This window comes from Lissotriton vulgaris, chromosome 5 (assembly GCF_964263255.1).
Source record: "Lissotriton vulgaris chromosome 5, aLisVul1.2, whole genome shotgun sequence".
Taxonomy (NCBI): Eukaryota; Metazoa; Chordata; class Amphibia; order Caudata; family Salamandridae; genus Lissotriton; species Lissotriton vulgaris.
This window is the reverse complement of record NC_141693.1, coordinates 626,207,674-626,220,196: the sequence shown is the minus strand read 5'-3', so window position 1 is coordinate 626,220,196 and position 12,523 is coordinate 626,207,674. Positions and strand designations below refer to the sequence as shown.

Here is a 12,523-nt window from a genome sequence, read left to right as displayed (position 1 = left end):
TTTCGGAATTTTCCAGAATCAATGTTAGTGATTAACAAATGAGGAATTTTTAACATTAGTTGGCCAGGTTGAATATGGAATTCTGGGTACCACTTTTTCGGACAATAATAGCTGTGTGGCAATCTGAAACACACTTTGCTCTTTACATTATTCTCAGCCTATAAAGTCTTTAAGCACTTAAATGATAAGGTATTTGAACTCCCCTTGCCCTAAATAAAATTATGGAAAAATGATAAGAAATAGCAGCGATTAGGCACGTTTCCTTAGTGTTTGCTCAGTTCATACATTCTCCATTAATGTAGAATGGGCTTAATGAGGGAAAGTGTCTCCTTCTCCAACTGAGCCGCGCTGACAATAGTGCTCGAGGGCAAAAGGACTCATCTTCCAGCAGCACGAGTGAATAATTCACAGAAATGCGGCCCTCTCTACAGGCATGGAGAATTGTCTAATCTACTGCCACACCAGCAAATACATTCTTTTGATGCAGAAAACTTTGGATTGGATTTATGAACAAAGCCTTATATGATGAGCTCAAAAGCCTTCATATTTATCTAAGATTACACAGATGCGAGGGGTGTGTGCCATCCGACTCTAGTTTGCCACATTCAATTGTCCTGATGAAGACCTATGTGAAGGATTCTGTGTGCCATGTATTTTCTGGATCGAAATGTCGGCAATCTTCTCCTTGGCCTAGTCTGTAACTTTATCTTTTCAGAGGACAAAGATTGAGTAGGACATTACCTCTATCAGAATTGTTATGCCCAGCCCAGACAGACTTTATGCAGCTGTTTGTATGCACTGCGATTTGCATTCCATGTCGCATTTGTAAATATTTATCACTGGTCACATTGCACGAGCACTTTTTTTGCACTTTTTATCACTCAATGGAGCAACTGATATCATCGTTTGAATGACATGTATAACTGTACAAATACCCACTATATATACAATATCTTGCAAAGTTTGACTCTGGTGTTGTAATTATTTTCCCATTTTTATTCTCAGACAGCCTGGGGTCACAAAAGGACTAGGGAGGGGACATGAATGGGTCAGGTGCAAACACAACACTATCAGGGGCCTGCCAAGTGTCACAACATGAACTGGGAATTCAGGATTACTGATCACGGTGAACACGCGTGCAGTCATACCGTTCATAACACAGAGTTGCAAGGCTTTCTGTATGTTGGGGTCTAGGTGCATGTGGCACCTGCCCATGGGCTGGTTAACTCAATGACAAAGCTGCGTCAAATTAAGGTGATCCTTCCATCCATACATCTATCCTTCACCCATCCACCCTTCCATCCATCCACCCATCATTCATCCACCCACCTTTTCACACATCCATTCATCATTCATCCATGCAACCTTTTATCCATACATACATCCATCCACCCTTTCATCCTCCCATCCATACATCCATCATTCCTCCATCCACCCTTTCATCCATACACCCATCCATCCACCCACCCACCCTTTCCTCCATCCATCCACTCATCCTTCACCCCCCCCACCTTTTCACACATCCATCCATGCATCATTCATCCATGCAAACTTTTAACCATCCATACATCCATCCACCCTTTCTTTCATCCATCCACCATTTCATCCATTCATTCATTCATCCATCCATCCATCATCAGTCCACCCTTTCATCCTTACATCTATACATCTATCCTTCATCCATATATCCTTCACTCATCCACTCTTTCATCCTTCCATCCAAACATCCATCCTTCCATCCATCCATCCATCCTTCATCCATCCACCCTTGCATCCCCCCATCCATACAGCCATCCTTTACCCATCCACCCTTCCATCCATCCACCCATCATCCATCCACCCATCATTCATCCACCCACCTTTTCACACATCCACCCATCATTCATCCATGCAACCTTTTATCCATCCATACATCCATCCACCCTTTCATCCTCCCATCCATACATCTATCCTTCATCCATCCACCCTTTCATCCATCCATCCATCCACCCACCCTTTCATCCGTCCATCCATCCACCCATCATTCATCCCCCCACCTTTTTCCACATCCATCCATGCATCATTCATCCTTTTATCCATCCATCCATCCATCCACCCATCATTCATCCCCCCACCTTTTCACACATCCATCCATGCATCATTCATCCATACAACTTTTTTTCTATCCATACATCCACCCACCCTTTCATCCATCCTTCATCCGTCCACCCTTTCATCCTTCCATCCATCCACCCTTTCATTCATTCATCCACCCTTCATCCATCCACCCTTTCATCCTTACATCCATACATTTATCCTTCATCCATCTATCCTTCACCCATTCACCCTTTCATCCTTCCATCCACCCATCATTCATCCACCCATCTTTTTACACATCCATCCATCCATCATTCATCCAAGCAACCTTTTATCCATCCATACATTCTTCATCCATCTACCCTTCCATGCTTCCATCCATCCATCCACCCATCCATCCATCCACCCTTTCATCCTTGCATCTATCCACCCTTTCATCCATCCATCCATCCATCCATCCACCCTTTCATCCATCCACTCATCATTCATCCACCCACCTTTTCACATATCCATCCATCCTTCATCCTTACATCCATCCATCCACCTATCATACATCCACCCACCTTTTCTATGACTCTCTCATTGGAGGTAGGAGGGGGGGGGGTCAGTATCTCTGTGTCTTCTTCCTTCTTTCCCGCTCATGGGAGGGCATCTCTGTGCCTCCCTGCTGTGGGCGGGAGGGGGGAACGTGTCACAGGACCCACAGCTCAAGGCGCGCAACATCCATTATACTCAAAGGGCTACACTACAGCCTGCTCCCCCAGACCCCACCCCCACCCACTCTCCCCCCTCCCCCAGCTGGTGTGTGTGAGCCTGGCTGAAACCGTTTCAGGGACACACACACAGCCACACCCGAGTACTTGACAGGTCTTTAAAAGACCTTCTACTTGTTAATGAGCCTTTGATGTTTTTCACACCTCGGTGTGAATTAGGCCTCCACCATGAGCACCCTCGATCAGCCTAACACCAGGAATTGCAAGCCCCTGACAGAATCTGCGACCCCCTTCCAAGAACTCCACGACCCCCCTGGGGGTCGCGCCCCACAGATTGAAGACCTCTGGTAACGTGACCGAGGACAAATATTTTAATGTGAGATCAAAGGCTCTCTATCACTAGTCTTTCTTTTCGGCTAACTTTTTTTGTTGCTTTTTCTGTCTTGAACGTCTGGCATGTGTCTGTGCTGTCTTCATGGAGGAACGCATGTCACTGTTGTAGAAGCTGCTGTTCATGGAGGTAGCTTTCCCTGCTTCCAGGGCGTTAAGCAGTGATGAAAAAAGCGGGGAATCTCTAGAAGGAGTGCGGCCTAATAAGCATAACTAGGAATCCTATCCAAGAGGCATAGTCTATGACATTAAGGGTATGGTTTAAAACATATAAACTAACATTCTGTGCTTCCCATAGCATGTCACCTAATCATAATATTGGTTCCTTTCTGTGAGCTTTATGTCATTACAACTGTGAGCATTTTGCAGCTGACTCTGCCGTGTCATTACATCCATACATATAACACAACAAGGGACATACACCTAAAACAATCAGGAACTATTGGCTCTTCCAATGCTTGTTAGTGGCATGAGATAAATGAGTAACAGTGGTTTTGTTGTGAATAATTAGAATGTTTAAATTCTGAACATTTGAGTCTGTGAATTAAACATTACTAAGGTCTGTGGCCTTCAGAGTCTCCATTACGCCCCTTCATCCATTCACTCCTCTTTCCTTTAGTCTTTCTATGTTAGACACTAACATCATTTTTCTCCCTACGTCTTTCTAAAATCCTTCATCACATCCGACACCTCACCTCTTTCCTCTTCAGCACCCTCCTTTCATCCTCTACTGCCTTCCTTCTCTTTTGCTTCTCAATTCCTCACACACATAACAACACGCCGTTCCACCTGTAGACTGCATTTTCTTTACTGCCGCCCTGTCAGTGTTTTTGACAGCTGTGTACCTCCTTCATACACGTCCCCACAATTACAATTGGCACATGTGTGAACATCACTCACGCTCCGCGGGGAGGGCAAGAGCTGGATGAGATGCATTCTGAACAGTTTTAAGGCTCATTGACAGGCACTGAGGATCCCACACTGCCTTCAGCCTCCGCTCCAGAATCTCAATCGAGACCGTCAGAAACACCTGCCCACTATCTGAACTCACCGAGACACCTGGAGGTGACTTCGTTTAAAGCACCAGTACTCAAGAGTAACATGGCGCATCAGTAAAACACGACAGAAAGAAAATATTCTGGAAAAAGCAAGCACTCTTAAGGAATGCAAGATCGATTCAAACATGTGTTCATTTAATGTTTGGGTAACCTGCCAGGTTGCCAGAGGCCGCTCACAGTACACAAAGACCCCCGCCTCCCTGACAGGGATCTTTGGGAGGGAGGGCGAGGGGTGGGAGAAAAGTAGACCAAAATTGTTTGTGTGTGTAAAAGGCCGCTTTATTAGGAAACAGGTGCACATTACAAATACAAACCTTGGCAACGCCTTACAAAACTAAACCTCACTAAATAATTAAATAACTACAAAACTCAGCCCCCAAACCCTCCCCCACCCCTAAAACATTTGAGCCCTCCCCCTCCCAACAATACATCAATAAACATTATAACAGCATTACAACATTACGTCATCAATAAAACCTTACGTCATCAATAAAACATTTCGTCATTGATCAAACATACGTCATCGTTAAAACTTTATTCGTCAAACCACAATTGCAATAACAACGGTCAGGTCCTCCATAACCATAAACCCTGCCTGACCCTGCACTCCTGCAGATACCCCCCTCACAAAACTGAACGGTCAAACCATGACCAACATACCCCAGCCCTTGTCAAAGAAATACTCGAACGAATACTCAACAAACAATCTGCCTAAAACCGTACTGATACACAAAAACACCGCCACCCAGAAAGGTAGGCGGGGGAGACACGCCTCCCTTTCTGCCCCCCAACCCGCGAAGCGAAAGAGAAACGAGAAAATCAACGCTGCATAGCCAATGCCCACGCTAACACCTCACGAAGCTCCAACAAGTAAAGATCCATGCCCACACGGGACAAATGAACCCCATCATCCCTAAAAAACTCAACAAACTCAAACTTAATGTCCCTGTGCGAAATCCTGCTGAAACCAAGGCTCCTACAGCAACGAGACACCTCTGAATTCACTTTCTTCCTAGCCCGATCGACAGCCCTAGGGTTCACAGCTCCTCTCCATATCCTGAGCGGAATCAACTCCGTCCAAAAAACATGACACCCAGCCCAAAGGTCCTTAATGAGGCCTAAATCACGTTTCATAGCTCGTAGCAACACCACACCTTTCGTGGCACACAGATCGTTTTCTCCCAAATGAATAACTAAAATATCCGGGCATAAACCGCCCACCATGTTGTTGTTCAAACAAGGGATTAACTCTCTCCAGAGCATCCCACCTTTACCCTTCCAAATAACGTTAAACATTCGATCATTGAAACCAAGCAGTTCTCCAAAGTAACTCCGTGCTGCCTGGACTCTGGCCCACTTCACAAAGGAATGCCCCACTATCCAGACCGTTACCACCGAGGAGCGAGGCCCAGCAACGGATCCTGAAAAAGAAAAAAGAATTAGAATCATGTGAAGGAGGACGACGCATGCGCCTCCTCTGCAGAGCTCCTCACATAACGCTGGAAACAATTGGAAGACCAGCGCCCCAATCGCATAATATCCCTCTCAGTCCAACCTCTGTTAAAAGCCTCAGTGGCTGCACCTATACGGAAGGAGTGAGTCCCATAGAGATTGCCATCGAGACCTATGTGCTGTAGCGCTTTGCGCAAAACCATTCGTAACTGATAAGTTGTTACAGGGGTACCATTGATATGTTGGAAAACAAGAGCTTCATCACCCCCCCCACATAATGAACGCCAGCGCCGCGCCAGCAGTAAAGGGCAAGTAAGCTTCGGAGTACGTGCCTGTAACCACACACCTTTCCCCTTACCCGTCTGATCAGTTTTGGAGCTGGCCAACCAGACATGTACTCCCTCATCATAACAAAAAACGTCCTTCCAAAACAATCCACCCTTATGTTTCGACCCCAGCAACTCCGATACCCTGAAGGCTCCAAAAAACATGAACGCCATCAGCATTGAAAAAACACATGCCTCAAAATCATCTGAACAAACTAAAGGCAGAACTGTGATTAGTCTGGCAAGAACTTGCCAAGACAGGGGGGCCCTGGATCTACCAACGTGCCCTTGCTCCCTGGCCCAACCCTCAAGCATCCTTCTACCAATTTCCCCTGCTGACGGAGTATAGCCCCACAACAACTTCCCCACGAAAGCAATCCCTACCAGTTTCCCAGCAATGGTTACTTTGGTTAAACCCTTCTCCATGAGGTCCAGAATAAAATTGACCACATCGCCCGACCGACGCGACAGATCCTCCCTTCTGACAGCACCAGATTCCAGGAATTCCTTCCAAGCAAGGGAATACGCAGAACGCGTAGACACAGACAAAGAACCTACCACCAATTGTACGACCCGACCTCGCCGACGTGCCACAGATGACTCGGCATCGGAGTCGGGGATCTGTCTGCGTCCCTCGCCAGTCCACGGAATCTCCCCCACTGTGAACGAGACAGAGCATCCGCAATGTCATTGTCCACGCCAGGAATGTGTAAGGCACGAAAATAAATATCGTGTTTCAAACAACCCAGAACGAAAACTCTCATAAGTTTTAACACTTGTTCGTCCCTGGCAGACTGTCGGTTCACTATCTCTACAACAGCCATGTTATCTACACGAAACAGCACTTTCTTGTGTGCCAACTCCTCCCCCCACAGGGTCAAAGCGACCAATAAGGGGAAAAGTTCCAGAAAAGTGATACTACGACCACCATTCAACCATTCATCAGGCCAACGTTCCGCACACCATTTGCCATTCCAAAAGAGCCCAAAACCATCACTGCCGGCAGCATCCGAAAACATTTGTACATCCCACTGAAAGTCAACATCTCTGACCAAGGGGACACCATTGAAGGAATTCAGGAAAAACTTCCACATTCTCAAATCCTCCTTAACACCGGCAGACAGACGAACACGATGGTGGGGCAATTGATGACCTGCCAAAGCCCTGCCCAGTCTTCTACAAAAAGTCCTGCCCGCTCTCACCACTCTGCAGGCAAAATTCAAATGGCCCAAAAGCACTTGAATCTCTTTCACCAACACTTTTCTCTTTGCCAACATCACATCCAGTAGTTCAACCATGTTGACCCTTTTGTCCTCGGGCAGGCGAGCAGACATTACCACAGAATCTATTTCAATACCCAAAAAGGAGAGGACAGTGGCAGGGCCCATTGTTTTCTCGGGAGCCAAAGGAACTCCCAGATCCTCCATGAGCCCTTGGAATGTGTCCAGAGCCTTCTGGCACTCCGCGGAGCCCGGGGATCCGACAAAGAAAAAGTCATCGAGGTAGTGCGTTACCAGTGAATGACCGGACTGATGGGAAAAATACCATTGCAGAAAAGTACTAAAACCCTCAAACAAGGCACATGATATGGAGCAGCCCATCGGCAAAGCCTTGTCCACGTACCATTTACCTGCGAATTGTATGCCTAAAAGGCACCAATCGTCCGGGTGGACAGGCAACAGCCGGAAAGCAGACTTGATGTCACACTTAGCCATCTCAGCGGCTGCGCCCGCGGTCACAACAAGTGACATGGCCACGTCAACCGAAGAGTAAGAGACAGACACCGCCTCTGGGTCAATGAAATCATTAACAGACGACCCTTCAGGCCATGACAAGTGTTGAATCAGTCTAAACTGTCCCGGCTCTTTCTTCGGGACAACTCCAACCGGTGAAACAATCAAGTTAAGGATCGGCCAATCATGAAACGGGCCAGCCATCCTTCCTTCATGTACCTCTTTATCAAGTTTTTCTTGTACCACTGTGGCATGTTCAGAAGATGATTTTAAATTGGCAGACCACCTCCGTTCCCGAGAGCCTAGGTAACCTAGTCGGAAACCAAACTGAAAACCTTCCAACAGTGTAAATTTTGCTGACTCATCTTCGTAACCATGTAAAGCAATGCGGAGGCTTTCTAACTTAACTGGTGTACGAGCCCTTGGACCCAGCACCCTTAGCACCTCTGTATCCCCTTCCCCCTGAAAACTGTGAGGTCGTACTTGAAGGTCCTGAACCCGTTTGCTTCCCATGTGGGCTCTCCGATGGCTGGTTGTCCCAACATTTGGACAACGGGTGTTTCCTACCACAACCTGAGCATTCATGTTTAAATTTACAATACTCTCTGGTGCAGGAGCCCCTGTTAAATTCCCAACAGAAACCAGACCCCGATTGCACGGCTGCAGTGGCCCCCACCCCACCCCGGGTGGGCTTCCCCTGAAAGGGCCGGTAAACTAACGGCAAACCACTGGCCGTGAAAATGGTTTTCCCTCCTGACGCTGACCCCATTGTATGTTGCCACAAGTCCATATCCAGCTCCCCCCACTTAGCCTCGGGATCCCAAGCCATCCGGGCCCTAAATTCCTCATCATATTGGGACCAAGCAAAACCACCCCCGGTGATCTGCGCCTTGCGAATGACGTCCATGTATTTAAAAAGGGACACGCTGCGCTCAGGGAACTTTTCGCAATATACACTGGCATAAATCAAGAATGCAGCTGTCCAGTTTTCAATATTCAAAGGCACTCTAGGGCGTTTAGCCAGCTCAAACTCCTCTTCCTTAGACCCCTCTTTAGACCGGACTTCCCGGTGCAGTAGCTTAAGGAGTTCCACATACTCACCATTCCAAATGCGTTCCTTGGTGCTTAACATTAAATGAGCACCTAACGGTTTCGTAACCCCCATATAAGGCAATTTTTTGATTTTTAACTCCTTACTGGCCACTGGCTCTTTAACATTGCTGGAAGCACCAGCCATAACACCACTTTCAACTTTATTCGTAACGTCTACCACATCATCTGTACCAACTGCAGTGTCTTTTACGTATCGTCCTTTGACCAAACGGCCATCACCAATAACCACTTCGGTTTCACTACCTGTACCCACAGACACCATCATAGGTTTGGCCTGTGTGGCTGATTGCTCACCTGGCAACAAAGAGACCACTCTCGATGGCTCCGCCCGTGGCGCCGAGGTCAATGCATCCGGTCTGCGAGGCGCCCTACTCGATGGGCCGTGCTCTCTTCTCCCTTGCACTTGACTCTGGACCACTGGAGCCTGTAAAACACTACGAGAAGGATGAGAGGGCACCCCCCCTTCCGGATCCCGCAATTCACCTTCTTCAGGACTCTCTTCATCGTAGTCCAACACAACTGAATCGACACTGGTATGCAACAAATCACCACGGGTCTTACCCAACCCGGTATCAACAACCGTACATTTAAATGATTTTGAAACTCCAGGAGGGGGAGCAGACTGTACGCGCCTGTACCTCCCTGTGCGTTGACTCTGCAGCTCCATAGCCGCCGACAAGGCCTGCCACCTATACCTGCTACTCGTTGGGGCCAGCGGGGTCATGCCAGACCCTCGTGTGCTGGCCGCGGCGGGATCCCTCGGTGGAACAGAGAGGGCCGCGCTAGGCACTCTCCTCACTTCCCCTTGGCGAAATGGGACTGGTCTGCGCCCTGCCAAGTCTGGAACTCCGCGCCTAACCTCTTCCTGCAAAGCAAAAGTTTGGACTGGTGTGCTAGGATTCCTACCTTCCACAAACCAACCAGACACATTCTCCCTCCAATTTGAACCAACATCCACACTCCGACCCCGCTCCAAAGAACGACCTTGTGCCTCTGACCTCCGCGGTACCTCCCGAACCGGAGATCCACCCACCACCTCTTCGTCCCCACTGTGATCTAAATTATCAGGCGCCAATGCCGTAGAAGACGATTGACGAAAGGCCCTCGATAGCGATTCTTGGCCTGAAACCTCCTTCTGGACATTACGCTGCGCAAGCCCCGCAGCACCAAAATGCTCCCACCCAGGGGAACCACACATAAAATAAGGACCCCCAGAAGCCCCAGATAAGCGAGGAGCTGTACTCCTGGGCCCTTGTGCCAGCCCGCCGCTCACCAGGCCGAAGCCCTTATCCGGACCCAACAACGTGCCCTGGAAGGCTACACCCCCGCACTCAATACACCGGGAGCATGGAACCTTCCTGAACCCATAACTGAAGCGCCAAAGGCCGCGGAACCCAAACCAAAAACTGGCTGACGGACCTGCAAACCAGCCTGAAAAGTCCCACCGCTCGCCATATGAACAACCCCACCTTCCGCCCGCAAACCATCATCATGTTCAAAACCCGTATTTGCTCCACAAAACGAGCCTCCTTCGCCCATTTAGGCCCATTCACCCTCGCCTCTAGAGCCACCACCCACAGATACAACTTCACACGTCGACGAGCCCGGCGTCGAAAACAATAACGGGCTCCCCACATTGCCCCCAACTTCATCCACACCCGCATCAGCATCCCGGCCAACAACCTCCTGACCACCCCTAGACATGGAACCAGAAGACAAACTAGCCAGAGGCCTGACCGCATCAACCTCACAACCCTCCCTCGAATGAACATCGCAAGAAAGCCGCCTTGAAGGGGTTAACAAAATCCGCTGCCCAGCCTCAGGTACAAACTGAGATTCGTCAACAACCAACATGGCGTCATGGGCAACATGCTCAACTTGTTCCCGCTCTGTACCTTGCAACACAAATTGAACCGAACCCCTACGCCCACCGCGCACAGAGGCCCCCTCCGCAGGCTGCCCCCGCCGCTCGACCAGTGGGTCCGAAGCGGAGCGTTTCTTGCTTCCGCCCCGACCACCACACCCCTCCTCCCTGATACCTGCACCTGACTCACCAGAACCGGAGGTCCCCCCGCCCCAGACACAACTCCCAACTGAGGAGCCGGAGCTAGGGAAGACTCACCACCACCTACACTCAAAACCCCTTGGTTTTCCGGCGCCCCTGCCGTACCGGGCTCCACCCGAACCATCCTATGGGAGGCCGGCTTCCTGGACCGGGAACGGCCCCTCTCGTTTACCTGACTTGGGCGTCTCTTCTTCGGCGACGAACATGCCATCACCGCGGCCACCACACCAGCTGAAGCCTGTCGTTGGGGCCTAGCCTGCCCGCCTCCGGCGAGCAAGTCCAAACGGCCGGCATCCGCCAGCAGACGCATCGCCTCGATGACTCGTGCATCCTCCATTATATCGTAAGTTTTAAGCAATAAGCACAACCACTAAAGACTGAAAAAGAGTCTCACCAACACACAAGACACTCTCTCACAAAAAAGCTAAAAGCCCTCCTAGCCACCGGGTCACCAAACCTAAAATGGTGGCGGTTAGGCGGGAATTGGGACATTTATAGTTGGGCTGGCTGGTCCTACTAGACCAGCCCAAAAACTAGAACATTCTGGCAACTTCTGGAAAGAACCCCTCGCGGCCCTCCCAAACCGCCCGGGGGAGGGGACCTCCCGGCGGTCGGCTCCCTCCCCCAAGCCTCCCTTCTGATGAAAGTGCATCCAGAGGTGCGGCGAATGTTCTTTTATCATAGCGACATCTTCCAGCGCCCCCTGGTTTTGGGTCAGACCACTCAGCATTCATTTTTGCTTTCCATAAATAAACCTTAAAGCCAGGGTTTAAACAATGCCCAGAGATGTAGAGCGTTTTCTCTCTGCCTACCAAAGACGCTGTTTATTTTCCATCCTGAGAAAACCAAGCCAGAGTGAGGGACTCGGCAGGTAAGATGAGCATCAGGAGAACACCTCCAAACTGGGCAGGCATCCTGGTGCATCAAAGGTTACTACCCTGTGGTGGGCAGGCCACGGTGCAGGCTCCACTGGCACTCACTCAGTATTTCCCCAAATGATTTGGGGAACAGTGAGGGTGGGAGAACCTATCAGTCCCCCCCCCGCCGCCCACCAAACTACAAAAGAGTCTCTTGAGTTTATTCCAATGTGGAGCTCGCTCACATTAATTTATTCCATCTGTCTGCTCTCTCTTTCCATTTTGTTTCCTACATGTAATTTTTCTTAAGCTTCTTTTCTTCTTCCCTCGTTAATTTTTCCTCTCCTCCCCCCCCCCCACTCCCGTACTCGCCGTCTCTTGCCCTTTTTTTCTTTGACGTATGTCTTTTTTCATTTCCTTTCTGTAAACGAACTTCCATTCACTGTGTAACTCTCTTATCCCTTCTGTATTTATGTAATACTTTATTTAGTTCAATTCATTAAAATTGTTGCCAAAAGAACCAGGCAAAGTATAAAATGCAACTAACATTTCGTTCTTTGAGCCAATATTCCTATAAAAGGTTCAGAGATTATGGGGCAGATTTACAAGCCCCTTGCGCCACTTTTGTGTCACTTTTCCCATTTTAAAAATGATGCAAAAGTGGAGCAAGGGGCTTGTAAATCTGCCCCTATGTCTTTTATAACAGTAAAATAGGAGCCTGTTTAAGACTCAGCTTTAAA

At 48.8% G+C, this 12,523-nt stretch overlaps 1 protein-coding gene across 1 annotated transcript; it reads right to left on the bottom strand.

The window, feature by feature from the left end:
- Positions 1-5,056: 5,056 nt before the first annotated feature.
- On the bottom strand, positions 5,057-11,263 carry LOC147711348 (uncharacterized). The gene is made up of 3 exons (XM_086919464.1): positions 11,099-11,263; positions 9,156-9,726; positions 5,057-5,658 (listed from the first exon to the last, which is right to left on the bottom strand). The coding sequence occupies exons 1-3, from the start codon at positions 11,261-11,263 to the stop codon at positions 5,057-5,059; spliced, it is 1,338 nt and encodes a 445-aa protein (XP_086775590.1).
- Between the last annotated feature and the right edge of the window lie 1,260 nt (positions 11,264-12,523).